Source organism: Cotesia typhae, unplaced genomic scaffold (assembly GCF_013202065.1).
Source record: "Cotesia typhae breed Kobodo isofemale line unplaced genomic scaffold, CoteBio_Ctyphae contig_33, whole genome shotgun sequence".
NCBI classification, from domain to species: Eukaryota; Metazoa; Arthropoda; class Insecta; order Hymenoptera; family Braconidae; genus Cotesia; species Cotesia typhae.
Genome location: NW_027423741.1, coordinates 2,740,080 through 2,759,158, shown reverse-complemented (window position 1 = coordinate 2,759,158; position 19,079 = coordinate 2,740,080). Strand labels below are relative to the sequence as shown.

The following is a 19,079-nucleotide window of genomic DNA, read 5'->3' as shown; positions in this document are numbered from 1 at the left end:
TTGAAAATAATAATTATCAATTAAAAATATATATATAATAAGAGATATAAAACTTGTTCTACAAACAATTCGCGCATTGTAAATTCAATGATAAAAGTAATTACATAAATGTAATTTATTAAAATAAAAAAAAAGAAGTTTTATACAAAACTTTAAATTCCATTATACATATGTTTATTTCTTTTGATTGCACGTTTAAAATTTTAAAAGCTGAAATTCAACAATTATGACACTCGATTGTTTTAAATTTAATAATTTAGTTTATTTTTGAAATCTACTGGAAGCTAATACTCATCATTTTGACATATTATTAATATAATATTACTTTGTTGCTTTGTTCTTTTTATAATGATATACAACAGTCTTAATCCTATATTTCAATAATATGAATTAGATATCTAATCTTTGACACAACCGTTAATAATAATGAAGGAAAAATCTTTAATCATTTAATCAATCAATTTAATAATCTATCACACATTTGATTATCAATTATTATATCATAAACATTATTTGTTCGAACGAATAAGTTTGGTTGTGCGAATTTTTTTAACGTCAAAAAATTACTAATAAATATCAAATCGCTTTTTAATAAAATAAACCTCAGCGATTTAATATATTTTTGAAATAATTAAATAATTAAATTTTTCGAATATCAACAGTGCATTTTCATTTCTTATATTATAGTATACTCATTCAATATAATCACTTCTACCTTTTTTTTTTTTTTTTTTTTTTTTTTTTTTTTTTTTTTATAAAAATAAATATAGTTCGATCTATAAAACATTCAATAAAGGCTTTCTTTCGCTTCACTTTATTTTCATAAGTCGAGATAAATTTTTTTTTAAAGACCAACACCATATATTTATTCCATTCCTATAAATAGACTGTATTAACATTCAAGATAAAGAACAATATTAATAAACAATAACATTTATCACCAATTGATTCAATGCTACCCACAAATTTATTTTCATATATTTTTAAATATTCTAAACAATTTTAAAATTTTTATTTGGACGTAAAATAGTTAAAAATTCATAATTCGTTACCAAATAATTGTGATGTATATATTTATAATAATTATGCTATATGATTATCTATTTATTTCTATTTTAAGGGAAATAGAACACTATAATTATGGTATCATGCAAAATATCAGTAGCTTTTAATTAAAAGTGATGAATAAATTGTTAATTGATCAATTAAAATAAAAAAAAAAAAAATTATTATTTTTAAAAAATATTAAACCACTAGATTTGACTGACGTTACTTTATAATTTTATCAATAATATTATGGAAATTACGAGTTATCGTCACAGTCATTTCATAGGGAATGTTTGTAAGAGGCATTGATTTGTTCGTTAACAATGATAATGATTAATTAATAGATTAATACTTAAATTGATAAACAGTCCTAATGGAGTGATGTTAAAATTTATAAACCGGCTGTTTCCTGTTGCCTAAATTTGTCTCAACAAATATTTTTTTCTCCAGGTTATTTACATAAATACAATCACATTTTGGTTATTTATTTTTAACGTATAATAATTTTAACCGGGCTCATGCATTGCCCAGCTGTACGTATATAATATATATATTATTTATTTTTGTATAATTAAAAAAATTATTTTTATATAATATTAATAATAACATAATTTGTGCATAAAGTTAAACTTTTTAGCAACGAAGAAAAATACTTTATTTGCAATTTGATAATGGCATTTGTTATTTAAACAATCGCAATTTAAATATCTAAACGCAATAATATTTTATTATAATTTTTTCTTTGCTACCTTAAAATAATTATTTTTCAAAAAATACATATTATGATAAATAGATACCTTTTAATGCACTAAATTCGTCGGAATGATTTAAACAATTAAACGGGGTGGTTGATACTTTCATATTATAATTCACCCTCTATTATTTTATCTTTTAATAATTAATTAACTAATTAATATAACTTGTAAATGATTAATTAATATTTTAATTATAAAATAAATAATATATAATCTATTTGAAAATCTTATTGTACTCAGACAAAAGGCATTCGATAACTAAATTTTGTTGCATAAGATCTAAAGCCATATTTGCGCTTTCTTCAGCTGGCCACATCAACGTTGGCCCAAATACTATTGCCAAATTTGGTATATGCATACGATTGAATTCTTGGTAAGAGGTTACCTTTAGAAGATGCTTCAGTAAAAACTGCAGCGTGTCATAGTTTGACGGAGGTAATGCTTTAACAATGTCGCGGAAGCATTGTATCTTTGCGGAGGTTTTCTTCAGCATACTGGCATTAAGTGCTTCCTTGAAAAAACTCGATGGTATCAACGGCTCCTTAAGCTCACGGAAGAATAATTTTAATGCACCAGTCAGGACATGAACGTCTTCCTCTTGCGATAGGACGCTGAGATTGTACTGGTCAACTTGCAGCCGTATTTTTTGGATTTGACTCAAATTTCCACTGGCTCGGTACAAACCGTCAGTCTTCATGTTGTCTTCATTACTTTCTAGGACTTCGATACATGTTTTCACGAACAGGGGCACTCGTGGATGTTCCGTTGGACAAACATCTTTTAAATAAGAGCCAAACGCCGGTTCATCTAATTTCAAATTAACAAAATCAATAAAACTCAATAATTTACATTTATAATTAATTAATTATAGATGCTTACTTTTGTAAATTCCATTTTTAACTAAAGATTCAACGGGAGGACGTCGCTGGAAAAATCTACGTAATTTAGCCTTTATTTTAGTCTGTCTTTCAGCAACAGTTCCGCTCAGATCTTCAAGCGAGTCATCAAGTCTTTTTACCGCTAATTAATAATTAAAAAAAAATATTAATTAGTCATTTATATTTTTATAAAAATAACTGTTAGATTAATTATTAAGCTGTTAAAAATTAATACCGCTACCAGAGCCCGTTAAAAAAAAAAAAAAAGAAACTAATAATTACCAAAATTAATTACATGCATTAAACTACAATGCCTACGAGTGATCGTGTCTACATTAGACTTAAATAAATATTTACTTTTCATAGACCGAGATCTTGCGACCTTGGATGACTTCTTTGACTCTTCAGATTGATCAGCCGATAATTTACTATTACTGATTTTACGTACTTCCGGTGGTCCAGCAAAAGGCTTTGCTTGAGATTTGAAGCTGAATGGCTGAAAAAAAAATGAATGAGTAAATTAAAGTCTAATTTATATTATTATTATTATTATTATTATTATTATTATTATTATTATTATTATTATTATTATTATTATTATTATTATTATTATTATATATACTTTGTACAGTGGTTTAAAATATTACCAGTTTTCGTATGGCTCCATGTATCTCTTGAAACCATTCAGCAGCGAGTGCTGTGTTATCACTTTGAATAAGTACTTGAAGACCAAGTACGGTACTAATCATGTAAACATTTTTTCTGCTACTAGCTCGCTCACCGGGCTCAATAATCGCTCCATTCAGATCAACCGATATGTCGGGCTTGGCTATGGGCGACTGACCGCTCTTCATCATCGTATTAAATGTTTTTGAGTCCTTGAAAAAAAGCAAAAATAATTCCGTAAGCACGGCGTAGGAAGTATTCCAATTCTTGCGTAGTTTTTTTCCGTTTTCTGTGATTTTGGTACGACTTATTAAGCCCTCTTTGAGAATTATCATATTCCCGTCGAATGACAGCTGAGGCCAGTCGCTCAGCCCCGGTTTTTTTGACCCAGATACTGACACGGCGTCATTATTACTCGAGTTCTGATTGATGTAAGGTGTACCAGCCAGAGAATTTTCCGGCTGAGAAAATTCATTTGTTGCGTTACTATCTTCTTCTATCGGCTTTTCTTCTTTATGAGCAGGTGCGTTAATTTGAGATTTACTAGCCGTGACTGTTGGTAGTACCCATGAAGATTCATTGCTGTTCTCCTCAAAAAAGTATATCTTGCCTTCATCGTCGTTTGAAGAAAACCACTGTAACAAATATTAATATTATTTTTTTTAAAAAATTTATAATTTTAGTTTCACATGGAAAAAAAAAATAATTCAATTAATTTATCAAATTTACTATAATGATAAATGATAATTAAACCTTGAACAAAATAATAAAATATTTTAATAAATATTATAAATATCCTAAGCGCAAAAATAATTTCTTCCAGACGAAATTATAAATATAATTATACCTGTCGCATATCGTCTTCATCATCCATATTGAAAAGCAATAAATTTTTTTTCCACATTAAAATATCACTCGAAGTAGAGCCTTTTCTCTGTCTAAATTTATCAATGCCACTATAATTATCATCATCATCATCATCATAATCACAAAAATTATTAATACCCGCAGCTTCATCAAAGGCCGTTTCATTAAATTCAATCGGCGAATAAAATTCCGAGGTTCGAGTATCATCCAGCGACTGTGACGAGCATTCACTGGTTAAACACGTATTCCAATTTTCATAAATAACTGCCTGCGAATATTTATCGTCAAATGACGTACACTCCTCCACTTCTTCATCAACCTCACGCGAAAGCTCCTGCAAATACGAGCTTCCAGACCCGATAGAGTCTTCTATTTTTGATAGCCGCGTATTATCCGTATCTAAATTATCACAAGATTTGTACAACTGTTCATTAGATACAAACTTACAATCATAATCATAAATAACATTATTATTATTATTATTATTATTATTTATACTTTTACTATTTCTACTGTCATGTGAATCAAAATTATTAAAAGTTTGTGTCCAACGCACATTACCAGCGGCAGCTGCATCCACATCACTCGGAAACGTCACGTTCACTTTTACATTGACATTACTTAATGACAAGTTATTTTCGCAATTCATAACGATCGGTTCGCTGGTGGTATTGCTACCGCTGGTATGTAAATCAGTATTCTCTTCCACGAAATGATAACTGGCTTCATAAGAACCGATGTCATACGATCCAGGAATTGTTGACATACTTCCCGATGAATCGTTCCGTGATCTATCAACCGAGGTTGTTTCATTTAGGAATTTTTGACACACCATCAGAGCGTCGGTGTCGTCGTGCTCCATAACCAGCTTAGGCTCCGGCAAATTTTCAAAAGAGTTGGTCTGGCAGGACGTAAAGTACCCGCTTTCATCGCGAATTAAATCAACGCAGCACACAACTCTCCTGGGGTACATTGTGAGCTCAGAAAAAGACCAACTGTGACTGCTCGTGTCCGGGAACTGTCCATCGGGCATAAACTCACTCATGTAGCTCGAATTATCAACATTTTCGCTATCAGAGTCAGCGACGTCATCTAAGCAGCACGAGAATCCCACTTCCTCGTTTGTAATATTAATATCATTTTCCTTATTATGTTCCTCGCCTACTCTCGTGCATGGACTAGTTCCCACAAGCTCGTTTTCCGGATTTCCTTTTGGGTTTAATTCACACTCTTGTATATTAATCTCTTCATCGTAATTGCTTGATTCATCATCGACGTCAACGTCAACGTCTCTGGTGTTATCACTGTCAAAACTGGAATTTAAATAAAAATTATTGTAATTAATATTTGAGTTAGTAGTGACATTGATTGTTGTCTGAGACATGGTTCCAGTTTCACAAAAATCACAATTATTCCTTATCTGCTTCAACCAGTCGACAACGGGGTACCCCTGTCTTGTAGGAACGTGCTCACAACTCTGAATTATTTTGCTCCTTAGATCATCAGACAGCCATTCGTAGGCGGGAATCTCAGCCTTGGAGAAACTCGATAAACCGTAATTAATACTAACTGTCGGATTATGTCCAATAACACGTGCAACACATGCGAGAATGCTCTTCTCCTCCATTAAGCTCTGCTCGTCATTCATCGTAGCTAAACTAAATTGATTCCAATTATATAAAACTACTAAATTTACTACGGTTAAATTTGTTCTGGTGTTTTTTTATATAGTTTCACGCCTTTACTTATCTGAGCTGAAACCACCGCAAGCATTTTATAGCCGGGCTTACGTCAGTTCAAAAGCTAACCACATCCTCACGTTACCATACGCGGTTTTGCAATCACAGTTACACTCAAACACTTGAGAATTTAATTTTTAAACTAAATACTGAATAAAAAATAATTTAACAGTATCTTTAGTGCTCTAATAATAAACAGACTTCTTTAACAACTTGTAATTGATAATATAAATGAACAATCATGAACAATTAATTAGATAAATTGAATGACTGAGCATTTTTACTTCATTCACCCGTTCAATGATTTTGATATTAAAAAAATAACAAAAGCTCACTTAACTTATTATTGAAAAATAATTATTTTTGTAATATAAATATAAAAATAAATAATAATAAGGTATAGAATAAGACACTAGTAATTTGAGTGGTTGTAAATCGCATCAGTGGTTCCAAACTACTTGGAAGTATTCGCGTCGCTTACTGACTACATCAATTGAGACTGAAAGCTCAATGCCTTCACTCAAAACTACTATACACACATGTGATTCACACAAGAGCACCATGTCTTTAGCCTTAGTCGATCCTTCTCTCTCTCTCTCTCTCTCTCTCTCTCTCTCTCTATCTGGCTCTATGTGCTGCTCAAGCGGGTTAGTAGCCTTTGCTCTTGCTTCATAAATACATAAATACATAGTACATATATATGTACTATGCTATATTACTACTATATTGTACATTTAAAATACATAAATAGTGTATTTCAGCTTAACGTACACGCACACTGATTAAACATGACCGTTGATACCTAAGTGAATATATGAATATTCACCAGTGTCAGATGATACTTTACGTCTTAGATTGAGGGTGTGCAGTTGATACGAGACGCTGCTGCAGTATACACATATTTGTTGTTGTAGTCGTAAGAGGCATTAAAGAAAGCACAGAGGGTCCTCTTGTATTTGTGCGATCAGAATTTCTGAGGGAAGATATCGAAAAATTCTTCTTGCAACTCTCTTGCAACAGCGACAACTCTGAAATTTCAGTTATCTCAAATAGAATAAGTTTTAAAAAATGTTTACTCATTGATAATTTAAATAAATAATTAAATAATAATGTTTTATCCTGAATCTTGGGTCATAGTCAATGATCTTTGGATTTAATTTACAATTAAAGTCACATCACAGTCTGGCTTTATTGAAAAATTCAAGACAATAAATGGATACTTGTAGAATAATCATTTATAAGGAGCAGTTAAGCGAAGATTCATATCCAGTGGACCAATGGGTTTAGTCACGGGTGACCGGTTCAACTCGTAAGGTCAAGCTCAATTCCACGAGCTGAGACACTGGTGAGTATTCCTGAGTATTCCTTCTCTCACTTCTGACGCATGTACCCGGGTGCATATGACTATCCATTTTATCCAATTATCCGAGGTGATGTCATCGCCCGGAGCCACTAATTACGTCCATGGAATTAGTAAATAAATTGGTTGTTGGGCGGTGAACTGACGACAATAATTTTTAGCTGGGTATATCTAACACCACATGTGTAGTCTGCATTATCGTTGATTTTTCTGCTTGTCACACTATTCCCTAATGGATTTTATTTTTAGACTCCCACAATAAACATTCTCAAGTTTCGCATCTGTTTTACAATTGTCATAAGTCATAATTAATAGATATTAAATTTATCTAATAACATATTTTAATAAATTATTAATAAATATTTCAATTAATTAACTAATAAAATAAATTTAAAAATTAAAATCAATAAATTTTATAATTAAATAAAAATATCAAGAAGAATAAACTCACCTTATCACCCTGTTCATTAATGAAGCAAATTTGATCAGTATGAGGATCGTACTTTTGTGTCCACCCAGGCGGCAAATCAATTGCGCACTCGTAACACTCTGGAGCCACCCTGATACTCACAGGACTCGGTTGCAAAGAAGCGTCCAATCCACCGGTAAATTCAGACTCCGATTGACTCTGGAGAGCTTCAGAGCTGGCGTTGGAGCTAAGAATTTGTTCATCTGACGGACTTTCCCTGACCTTGGCTCCATCTTTCCTCAAATTAGCCCTAGAGCTCGACTTTTCCAGTCCCCGGTTCTTAAAATGACTACTATAATTACAACTATCATGACGTTCGTTTGAATCGTTGTTTACGAGTTCTTTTGATTGAAGGCAGTTATCCGAGCCGCTGTCGGAAGTGCAAAGCAAGCTCTTGAAGCCCACGGCAGTGCTGGACTCGATATCAACCTCCGGTATCTGGCCCCCGTACCCTGGAACTTGCTTCGAGTTCACCCAAACCTCCGGGTAGTCTTTTTTGGTGGTAATTTTCCTGGGCAGCGGCGCAACAGTCTCCATTTCTTCCCCCCTTGTTGACAACTCATCCTCGGATTTTATCGCCGGGATCTTGGTCCTCGGGAGAGGCACCGGTTTTATTTTGGGTGAATTTTGTGGATAGGTAACGTTTTCCATGACGTCTTCTTCATCGTCAAAAGAATTCAAATCACTCAAACTCCTGCTTCTTCTCTTGGATCTCGCCAGAATAGCGGCAAAGTCGTTGCTGATTCTGAACCGGCGATAGTTTTCAGGTATCGTAGCACAATGGAGCGTCGAGCTCTTCTTTAAATTGCACTTTCTAGCAGCACTAATTATCCCGTCATCGTCCTCCTCGTCGTCATCGTCATTGTCATCGTCATCCTCGTCCTCGTCATCATCGTCGTCGGTAAATTCATGGCGATGAAAATACCTGCCTTCACGCTTTGTTTTGAAGCTATTACTGTAAATAATATTACGCCTGCCACTCCCAGAATCCTCAGATCTGTACGTTTCGTCGTGGATCCCACTGTCATCATACGCGTCACCGTCACTCATACTTTCGTTTAACGACGACGTATTTTTATATATTTTGTTATTACTATTATCATTATTACGATTACGATTATGATTATGACTATGACTATGACTATGACTATCACTATGACTATGATTATGATTGTGATTGCTGGTGTGATGATTAACATTAGTTGTTTTTTTAGCCGGCAAAAATTGAATTTCACTAGCGAGTTTTTCCAACGATGGTGTCAATTTTAATTCCCCATGCGTTTCACTACCGGCATCAGATTTAACTTTTGCTTTAGGACGCATTTTAACTTTACCCGTGTGACGCATTTTAAAGTTTGAGTAGCCCGATGACTCGTGATCATTGTCCGGACTTGAGTGATTTGTATCATTCGCTGTCGTTGTTGCTGTTGTTGTTGTTGTTGTTGTAACTGTCGCGCTCTTAAGATAATGCGATTGTTTATCAAGTGATAATGATCGATTATCAAATTTGTCATCCGGTGAGCAGTCGTTCAATATATTAGCCTCGTTGTACTCGTCTATTTTCGGAGACTTCGGTGATTTTAGCGGTTTAGATTGCGGTAATACTTCACCAGTGCGAAATGTAAATGTTGACTTTTCAACTTTCGGATAACGGAACGCTAAAGAACTATCCGACAAATCAGACGCTTCGGATATATTTGAGTGCTCAGTGATATCCTCAAGTTCATCGTCGTCTCTATCAATCACGACTGTTGTATTTATCGAATTTAAATCGTGTGTTCTACTCCCACTTGTAGAGTTTATCGATATCTTGCAAACATTGCTGGGCGAGCCATCATTGGATTTAAATTCACTCCGTGTCTCTGCTTGCGGAGTACTTTCCTCAGATCTTTGTAAATTCATCTCATGTAGCTCCCGAGTGAGTTCATCCAACGGATCAAAGTTTCCTTTTATTTCTGTGCTCTTTAACTGAAAGTTTGGTGGCTTTTTATTATTTACTCTCTCGCGACACATCTGCGTCAACTCAGACATCAACTCTTCAACGGCCCAAGTGCGACGCTTGTCATTAAGAATTTTGCAATCACTGATTGCATTATTGGCGTCTGCTTCTTCATCAGCAATCTGTCCAGCGACAGTTAATTGTCTTCCGTAATTTAGTTTCGGGCTTAAACTCCTCTCAGTGCGAAGAGAAAATTGCTTTGAATCTAAATCCAAACTCCTGCTGTTTCTATTGGACACACTGGGACTCTGACGACCGCTTTGAGTACCCGAATCTTCTCTCAGCGAAACACTGAGCTTGGACTCTGGCTTGTCTAGTCTCTTGGGATTCTCATCGACTCGCGATAAAAATCTTTCATCATTATCGCTTTCCAATTGAGAGTCGTCTGAATGGGAGGATTTAGTTCTTATTCTCGACTGTCGATTCAATTCATGATTACGGTTTTCTTGAACGAGTTTATCGTAATCGGTATTGTCAGATATCTTGCGCCGACGATCTAAGCTGCTCTTCAATTCCTGTCTGAAGGGGTCAGGCAGCGGTATTTCTATTCTTGCAGCAGGCGCGTCAAACGACTTTGGGCTGGTGGAAAAACTCTTTGTAAGCTTGTAAGACGAAGAAGGAGAAGAAGATAGCAAGTCTAAATCAATATCTTTGATGCCCATTGTATTGGGCAATTTTTTTGGCGTTTCATTGGGTCGTTTTTTGAATTTAGTAATTTCAACAGGCTGCTCCGATTTTTGTCTCTCGTACGTGGATCTTCTTTCGCGATCACGCTCCAAAGATTTTGCTTTTATAGCGGCTAAGCCGACTTTTAATTCCGCGCGTGATTGATAATCCATTGCATTGTGTTTGTGAGATTCATCTGTAATGTACAGAGACTTGGACAAAGATGACGAGGAAGCGATAGTCGAGGAAGCTGGAGACTCCTGTTTGCTGTCCATAGCCCCAGCCAGCCACTTTTTAACGTTTTTCATCGCGCTGGATGTCTCCTTAGGCATGTTCTTGTACTTTGGGCCATCTAATGACTCGAATGCTACATCTTTATCCTCGTCAGATGTCTTTTTCTGGTTACCGCCACTCTTTGACATCTCTCTGACGTACGTCGCAGGTACGTAAAAAGATGTCTGCTCCCAGGTCCTGACGACTTGCCACCAATCAGCATTTGTTTTTTGTAACAAATATAATCTTTCATTCTTTTTTATCGCTATCTCTCGACCTTCTGTTGTTTTATATTGAAAGTCATACAGCACTTTCACGTACGAGTGCTCTCGAAGGTCTGGACCACTCATGACAATATTATATTTACATTTTTATCCTCCTACAGCTGCTGAAATTAAACAAAATACAAACTATTAATTATTGTTTTTTTATAAATAATTACTTAATTAATTTGTGAAGTGAAATTAAAAATAAAATTCAAAGACTTGAATATTTAAAAAATTATATTTATTATTAAGTTCAACAAAAAATAGTGTAATATTGAAGTTAGATGACATTAAAGTTAGCTGTCACTTGACAATTTTTTAATTATTTTTAACAAATAAATTTCTTCCAAAAAATTATTTTTAAAAAATTGCATTTGTATTTTTTTTAAATTTCTAAATGTAAATTTTTGCCATAATTTATTTGTTACAAAAATTCTTAAAATTATCAACTATCTGCTAAGTTAATTTTCATGAATTTAGCTGTCAGCTGTCAATTAAAAAAATTTTACTAACAAATAAATTTTAATAAAAAAATGCTTCTAAAAATTTTCACTTGTAATTTTTATTAATTTTTACATGTGAAATTTTTTTTATAATAATTTACTTGTGACAGAATTCTAAAAATTTTTTAATATCTGTCAACTTCGGTGTCATAAAATAATGAATGATTTTAAGTATTTAAATTTTTTTTAATACTCTTAAGAGTCTTGAATGACAATTATAAGCAAAAATAGTATATAATTGACACACTTTCAATACTTCTGTTGTTTGACATTTAAACAACGTATCACAGACCATATATTTATCACATTAAAATATAACACTAATAATAATAATAATAATATAAATAATTATGATTGTTGATATACATATATAAATCACAATTATTCATCATTGTTAAACTTTCTAATGCACAAATAGGTAGTCTCAGATTTTTTTTGTTTAACAGACATCCAAACAATACAATACTGCTGATTACTTTTCCAACAAGTTGATATTGTTGTTAAATATTTAACAATTTAAACAGACAAACACCCGAAAATTAGACACTTGATAAATATATGGAGATAAAAAATTAAATTATCAAAATGATTATTTACAAACATTAATGAGTAGTTGAGGAAGTCGATAGGTTATGGAAAGTAGGAAGTTTTCACCACTAGATGACGTAATGATTATTATTCACTTAAAAAAATAATATGTGTTTAATTTATAGTGTATATCTGTTTTTCTTTGTTTTATTTTTTTGTAGTAATTTAAAATGAGTGAGTAATATAATGGAAAACAGTATTGGAGTTTATTTTGACAGCTCTGATTATCAATAGCTGGTTTAGTTAATGGTAAATAAATTGGTAATTACTTTTGTCCTTGATGAATTCACACACTACTCATCCTAGTGATTTTTTACTAACGTCCATACGCTAATGAGAATGACAGTATTTTTTTTTATTGCACATAGACTGGCATGTGTATAGATATATGCTATTACTGTAAATGATACAGGTGCAATTGCTTCATAAAACGTCACTGAATTCAACTGCGCATGACCCAGGTAATTGCTACAATAATAACGTTACTATACTCTAGTTTGTACAATGTATGTTATTATTTATTAAAATTAAAAAAAAAAAAAAAAAAAAATTTATTTTTAATTTACTTACTTTATTTATTAAAATTAAGAACTCGCTTTTTCATGAAATCTATTTTTTATTTCAGAAATTATTTTTAAAGGAGCATTTTGGTTGGAGGATAATTATAATTAAAATTGCATTTTACATGCACATTGATTATTTATTTACATTGATGCATTTTACTTAAGCGTGACATATTTAATGAAATTAATAGATTTTAAATTTAATTAAATAATTTTTATTAATCTAAGAGTTGGAGGAAACATTTGTCTATTTATTTCTCGTAATTGTGTTTGATGTCCTTCCACAGTTTCTGAAATAAAAAAAGAAAATTGTTATTATATTTATGCATAAATAATTATTAAAATTAAGTAACACTGAAATTGACAGATATTAAACATTTTTCTTTAATTTTATAGCAATTAAATTATTAAAAAAAAATTTAATTAAATAGTTTCTCATGTGAAAATTAATAAAAATTACAAGTGAAAATTTTCGAAGCATTTTTTATTGTAATTAATTTGTTAAAAAAATTTTTAAAATTGACAGCTGACAAAAAAAAAAATTATAACTTTTTAGCTGAACAATTTTTATTAAATTTAGTGTTTAATAAAGCAATTCTTAAAATCACTTTGACATTTTAAGTATTTAATTTAATTTAAAAAAATATAAAACAAAAATAGTTTCTTATATTTTTAAATTTTAATTGACAATTAATTTTTTTTCTCTAACTTTACTATTTGTTGGTTAGCAGCTGATTTTTAATTAAGACATTAAAAACATGATTGATAGTTTGGTTAATGTTTTAATAAAACTAGCTATTAATTAATTAACTATATAACTTACTCCTTTATTTGCTGCCTCAAAAATAGCATCAGAAGCAACAGTCAACGATCGTTCAAAGAAAAATGTTCCGATCATAATAGAGGCCATGAATGTTGACGTGCGTTTGAAGAAGATGTTGTAAAGTGTCGTTTGCAAAGCCATTTTGGAGTCTGAAAAAAAAAAAAATAGCAAGTAATTTTAATGGATATTAATTTAATAAATTAAATACTTGATTTATTATTTATTGAAAGTAAAATATAATTTAATCTTACCGCTTACGTAAACTCGTGCTATGTCAATACTCAGTACAAATCAATCATAGACAGTGCAAGGTGTAGATGACCTGGACCTGGATCTTAATAAATGAATTCACCCAATTTATCATCAGCTGTTAATAATTTAGTTTCTAAAAATAACAGCGACTGCGCTGGCTGTCAAAAATCGATAAGTTCATCAGTGGCGACAACTGTGCTCAGTGAAATCTCTACAGAAGAAACAATTTGATTGGATAATTTTTCGGAGGCAAGGAGAATAATTGGCGGTAATGTTGGTAATTGACAAGGAGATTTTGGTACATTAAAATCGTTGGAAGTTTCTGCATTGCAGAGATCCATACTACGTATTAGATTAAATAGTCGCGTAAAAATCATTGTCAGGGAGAGATAGTATATAAATATAGCAAAAATGATGGTAAGTGCTTCAAGAAAAACTCATTATCTATTAATAAGAGCGCGAGTTTTTATATGATAACATTTAATTGACAATGACGTTGTCATAGATTGTTTCACCAAACTAATTATTTTACTGACTTGCTAAAGATGTTTGTAATTTATGACGCCATTGCGCTATTATTTAAATTATTGTTACAAACTAGATTACATATATTTTGATATTGATTATTTAATGGAAATATTTAATTAAATTTATGTATGTTGTTATGTTATTATTATCATTATTAATCTATTGTTGACGTTTATTACAGAAGATGCGAGCGATAAGATGTCCTACGGACGAGCTCAGTTTAAGGAATTGTGCTGCGATTAGTCCTGTTGACTTTCCAAAAGATGTCAAGTAAGTGTTGTTATTTATAACAATAAAATTAACTGACATCTAAAAAATTTTAGAATTTTTTTTATTGAAAAAATTATTTTAAAAAATTTCACATTTAGAAAGTTTTAAAAATTATACATTCAATTTTGTAAAAATACTTTTTTTGTTCTAATTTAATTGATAAAAAAACAAATCTAAAATTGTTGAACGTCGGCTAATTTTAATGTCATCAATTTTTTTTTAATTTTATAACAATTAAATTGTTATGAAAAAAATTTCACATGTTAAAATTAAGAATGATTAGCTTTTTAATTATATATATATATATTTTTTATGTTAATAGATATATCGAGGTAACGACATTGCCTAATCAAAACTATGTATTTACTGTCGAGACACACAATGATGTGCCCCGTGGATGTGTGGGATTCAGTTTACCACAAAGAAAGTGGGCGGCACTTTCTGTAGACCAGGAAATAGACGTACGTCCGTATCAGTTTGACGCATCATCAAGTTCAAATTTTTTAGGTACTATTGTATTGGAAGCTGATTTTCTGCAGAAAACAAAGTAATTTTTTTTATCATATTTTTATATAAATAATTCCGAAGAATTGGTTGAGATCGGATAAAAAAAAGGATGGAAAAAAAAAAAAACGGATGATTGATTTTTATTTTATTTTTAGAACAACGACAGAGCCGTATGACACCGATTTAATGGTCAAGGATTTTCTTTTCAAATTTTCCGGACATGCATTCACAGTGGGACAGCAATTGGCGTTCCAGTTTGGGGATAAAAAAATGCTTGGGCTGGTGGTTAAGGATCTTGAGGCACTTGACGTTACTGCTATTGAGCAAGGACAAAAATCAAAGCCCAAGAAGACTAGGATGGGTCGCTGCCTTGGTGATACGGTAATTCAGTTTGAGAAAGCAGATAATTCGAGTCTAAATTTGATTGGTAAAGCCAAAGGCAAAGTGGTACGACAGTCAATCATAAATCCAGACTGGGACTTTGCAAAAATGGGGATTGGTGGTCTTGATAAAGAGTTCAGCGCTATTTTCCGACGAGCGTTTGCCTCGAGAGTATTCCCTACTGACATTATGACCCAGCTGGGATGCAGACACGTAAAGGGAATTTTGCTTTATGGTCCACCGGGTACAGGAAAAACACTCATGGCTCGTCAGATCGGTACTATGTTGAACGCCAGAGAGCCCAAGATCGTCAATGGTCCACAGATTCTTGACAAATATGTAGGAGAGAGTGAAGCCAACATCAGGAGGCTGTTTGCTGAAGCAGAGGAAGAGGAGAAGAAGCTTGGGCCAAACAGTGGGCTTCATATTATTATTTTTGATGAAATTGACGCAATCTGTAAATCTCGTGGTAGTGTAGCAGGTAATACTGGGGTTCACGACACTGTCGTGAATCAGCTGCTGTCAAAGATTGACGGTGTGGAACAACTCAACAATATTCTCGTTATTGGTATGACCAACCGAAGAGACATGATTGATGAAGCTCTGCTGCGTCCAGGTCGGCTTGAATTGCAAATGGAGATCAGTTTACCGGATGAAACCGGAAGATTTCAGATTTTGAATATTCATACATCAAGAATGCGTGAACACAATAAGATTGCTCCAGATGTTGACCTGAAAGAGCTGGCAATGCTCACCAAAAACTTCAGTGGTGCTGAGTTGGAGGGTTTGGTAAGAGCAGCACAAAGTACAGCCATGAATAAACTGATAAAAGTCTCCAGTAAAGTAGAGCTGGACCCTTCAGCAATGGAGAAGCTGATGGTTTCAAGAGCAGATTTCCTACATGCGCTCGAAAACGATTGCAAGCCGGCATTCGGTACAGCCGCAGAAGTACTGGATCACTTGCTAGCCCGTGGAATCATTAACTGGGGTCGTCCTGTGGCTGAAATAATTGCTGACGGTAATTTAGATATTCAGAAGACCCGGGCTTCTGAAGGGTTTGGTTTGGTTTCTGTTCTACTGGAAGGACCACCCAACAGCGGAAAGACTGCATTGGCTGCTCAAATTGCCAAAAATTCTGACTTTCCATTCGTCAAAGTTTGCACTCCAGATGACATGGTTGGACATACTGAGACTGCCAAGTGTCTTACGATACGTAAATTCTTTGACGATGCTTACCGTTCCCAACTCAGTTGTATATTGGTCGACAATATTGAACGTCTATTAGATTACGGGTCAATTGGACCTAGGTACTCTAATCTGACCCTTCAAGCGTTGTTGGTTTTGTTGAAAAAACAACCACCTCGTGGGAAAAAATTACTTGTACTTTGTACTACCAGTGACAGGTATTTTATTGAAATTACTATGTTTATTATATCACGTTCCACATGCCATAAGAACGCATAATAAAAATTCTGTGTTTTTTTAAGTCCAAAAAAATTTTTTTTTTTGGACTTGGTTCCTAAAAAAAAAAAAAAAAAAAAAAAAAAAAATTTACATATTTAAAAATTTTTATTATACGCCTTTATGGCATCTGTAACGCGATATAAAATGTATTAATATTTTTCGTGAATTAATTTTTTTTTATTTTTGCTTTCAGACAAGTACTAGATGACATGAAATTAATCTCTGCATTTAATACCGTTCTTCATGTGCCGAACTTATCAACACCCGATCATTTATTAGCAGTATTAGAAGACCAGGATGTATTTACTAAGCAAGAACTTTCGATGTTACATGCTAAGCTTCAAGGAAAACGGTAATATTATAAATTAAATTAATTTATTTATGATGTCGATTTTATAATATTTTTAATTAATGAATTAAATTGAATTACAGTGTGTTCATCGGTATCAAAAAATTATTGGGACTCATAGACATGGCCCGACAAGTAGATCCAAGCTACCGACTACCTAAATTCCTGTCGAAACTCGAAGAGGAAGGTGGTCTTGAGTAAAATATCAGCAAATAAGCCTGTACAATTAATTGTAATTATATTTATTTATTTAGCTAATATCCTAGAGTCAATTCGCTGAATTTTTAGAATATTTAAATATACTAAGATCTTTTAATTCAGCACAATTTGATATAAAAAAGTTACCGCTGGTTCGCGTCTAAATACCAGAGTATTGATATGATAAGCGTCGACTGGTCACAACTGAAGTGATAATTTAAATGGAGGATTGTGTTTTATTATCTAAAACACAGAAATAAATAGTAATAAAATTCAAGTAGGATAGTCAGTCACGTGATTGAGTAAATAAAATCAATATATTAGTATCTTGAACGCATTTCTGACTTCTTAAATGCACTAATAAATTAATTAGGATTCATTCCAAGACACATAACAAACGTGTCTAATTATTTTATTACAATATATCGATGACGTTTACCTGGTAGTATTTAAACAAGTTTATGCACTTTGAAATTAAACAAAAATAAATATATAAATACAAATATATTTCATTATACTATATATATATATATATATACACGCATATATTGATTGATAATTAATAAGTTAATTATAAACGTTGAATTTATTGTAATAATTATAAACTGTTTTTCAATAAAATTAAAAACAGTTCAGTTAAATACTTAAAAAAAAAAGTGCAATAGTTTCAACCAGATAGATTTAATTGCGTTAATTGTCTTTTAATTAATTTAAAATGACAATTTTACTGCCGTTTTATCAGAGCAGTGTCAGGAAATTATATTCTTTTTTGCCGGTCAAAAAATAAGTAAATAAATAGTAACTATTTGTTCATAACATTGATAAATATTTTTATTGCTGTATCTCGCGCTTGTTAATATAAATTATTTTTAATTAATTTAGTTTAATATTTAAAAACAAAGCAAAATAATGTAATTTATAAAGCAATAATTATCAGGCTTCGATAAGACAAAACTAAAAGTTGACTGATGTATTAATTTATGATCCGAACGGATTATCGTCAGGCTTGATCGATTGGTTGTAATTGAAATATCGGTAGTCTCTTGCATATTATCAAATTACTCAGTAGATTTTTAAATTGTTTTTTTTTTTTTTTAAAAGCGTATAGTCAAGTTTTTTTGTCATTCCAGCCACTACTGGGCCTAATATTTTTTTTTACAGATTTCTTATGTACAAGTCATTAATTCAAGAGATATTTATTTTGTTTTAATTAAATCGATCATTTTGTTTGGAGGTTTTTTTATGTACCGAATTTTTATTTTTTAACTATGTTTTTAATATTAATAACTATTCAATTTTTAAATAGTTGATGTTTTATTGTTGAATGTCAATTATTTATCGGATTATTGAATATTTTTAATTTATTAAGAAACTTACTACAGATCTCAAGATATTTCGCTAGTATTGTTATTATAAATGTTGATTCACTGTATTTAGAGCTATCTGTATAAAAAATAAAGTAAACATTTCTGCGTCATTAAAATTTGTCTTTTTAATTTAATCAACGCTTAAAAAATTTTTTTTCGTTAGAAAAAAAAATTAAATAAATATTTAATAATTAGGTGTAATTTACAATTATAAAATAAATATTTTAGTCATAAAAATTTATATTTAATTTTTATTCATATAAAGTTTACAAAATCAGACTTTAAATTAATGCAATTATTA

At 31.7% G+C, this 19,079-nt stretch overlaps 3 protein-coding genes across 7 annotated transcripts; 1 reads left to right on the top strand and 2 right to left on the bottom strand.

The window, feature by feature from the left end:
- Nucleotides 1–585: 585 nt before the first annotated feature.
- On the bottom strand, nucleotides 586–12,541 carry LOC141526255 (uncharacterized). Of its 3 annotated transcripts, none has more exons than XM_074241154.1 (6): nucleotides 12,090–12,541; nucleotides 7,764–11,104; nucleotides 3,328–3,981; nucleotides 2,963–3,176; nucleotides 2,682–2,822; nucleotides 586–2,609 (listed from the first exon to the last, which is right to left on the bottom strand). In XM_074241154.1, exons 2-6 carry the CDS (start codon nucleotides 11,067–11,069, stop codon nucleotides 2,017–2,019), a joined length of 4,908 nt encoding a protein of 1,635 aa, XP_074097255.1. In that variant the 5' UTR covers nucleotides 11,070–11,104; nucleotides 12,090–12,541; the 3' UTR covers nucleotides 586–2,016. The 3 variants fall into 3 exon arrangements, with proteins under 3 accessions (XP_074097255.1, XP_074097253.1, XP_074097256.1); XM_074241152.1 differs by having other exon boundaries at nucleotides 7,764–11,107; nucleotides 12,346–12,541; XM_074241155.1 differs by lacking the exon at nucleotides 12,090–12,541 and having other exon boundaries at nucleotides 3,038–3,176.
- A 214-nt stretch (nucleotides 12,542–12,755) lies between these two features.
- On the bottom strand, nucleotides 12,756–13,831 carry Ox (ubiquinol-cytochrome C reductase complex subunit oxen). The gene is made up of 3 exons (XM_074241170.1): nucleotides 13,714–13,831; nucleotides 13,463–13,611; nucleotides 12,756–12,929 (listed from the first exon to the last, which is right to left on the bottom strand). Exons 2-3 carry the CDS (start codon nucleotides 13,601–13,603, stop codon nucleotides 12,891–12,893), a joined length of 180 nt encoding a protein of 59 aa, XP_074097271.1. The 5' UTR covers nucleotides 13,604–13,611; nucleotides 13,714–13,831; the 3' UTR covers nucleotides 12,756–12,890.
- Nucleotides 13,832–14,062: 231 nt separating this feature from the next.
- LOC141526258 (vesicle-fusing ATPase 1) lies at nucleotides 14,063–18,871 on the top strand. 3 transcript variants are annotated; one of them, XM_074241160.1, is made up of 6 exons: nucleotides 14,063–14,131; nucleotides 14,424–14,512; nucleotides 14,835–15,059; nucleotides 15,175–16,803; nucleotides 17,058–17,216; nucleotides 17,297–18,871. In XM_074241160.1, exons 1-6 carry the CDS (start codon nucleotides 14,126–14,128, stop codon nucleotides 17,412–17,414), a joined length of 2,226 nt encoding a protein of 741 aa, XP_074097261.1. In that variant the 5' UTR covers nucleotides 14,063–14,125; the 3' UTR covers nucleotides 17,415–18,871. The 3 variants fall into 3 exon arrangements, with proteins under 3 accessions (XP_074097261.1, XP_074097262.1, XP_074097264.1); XM_074241161.1 differs by having other exon boundaries at nucleotides 14,092–14,131; nucleotides 14,427–14,512; XM_074241163.1 differs by lacking the exon at nucleotides 14,063–14,131 and adding an exon at nucleotides 14,240–14,261 and having other exon boundaries at nucleotides 14,427–14,512.
- Nucleotides 18,872–19,079: the final 208 nt, after the last annotated feature.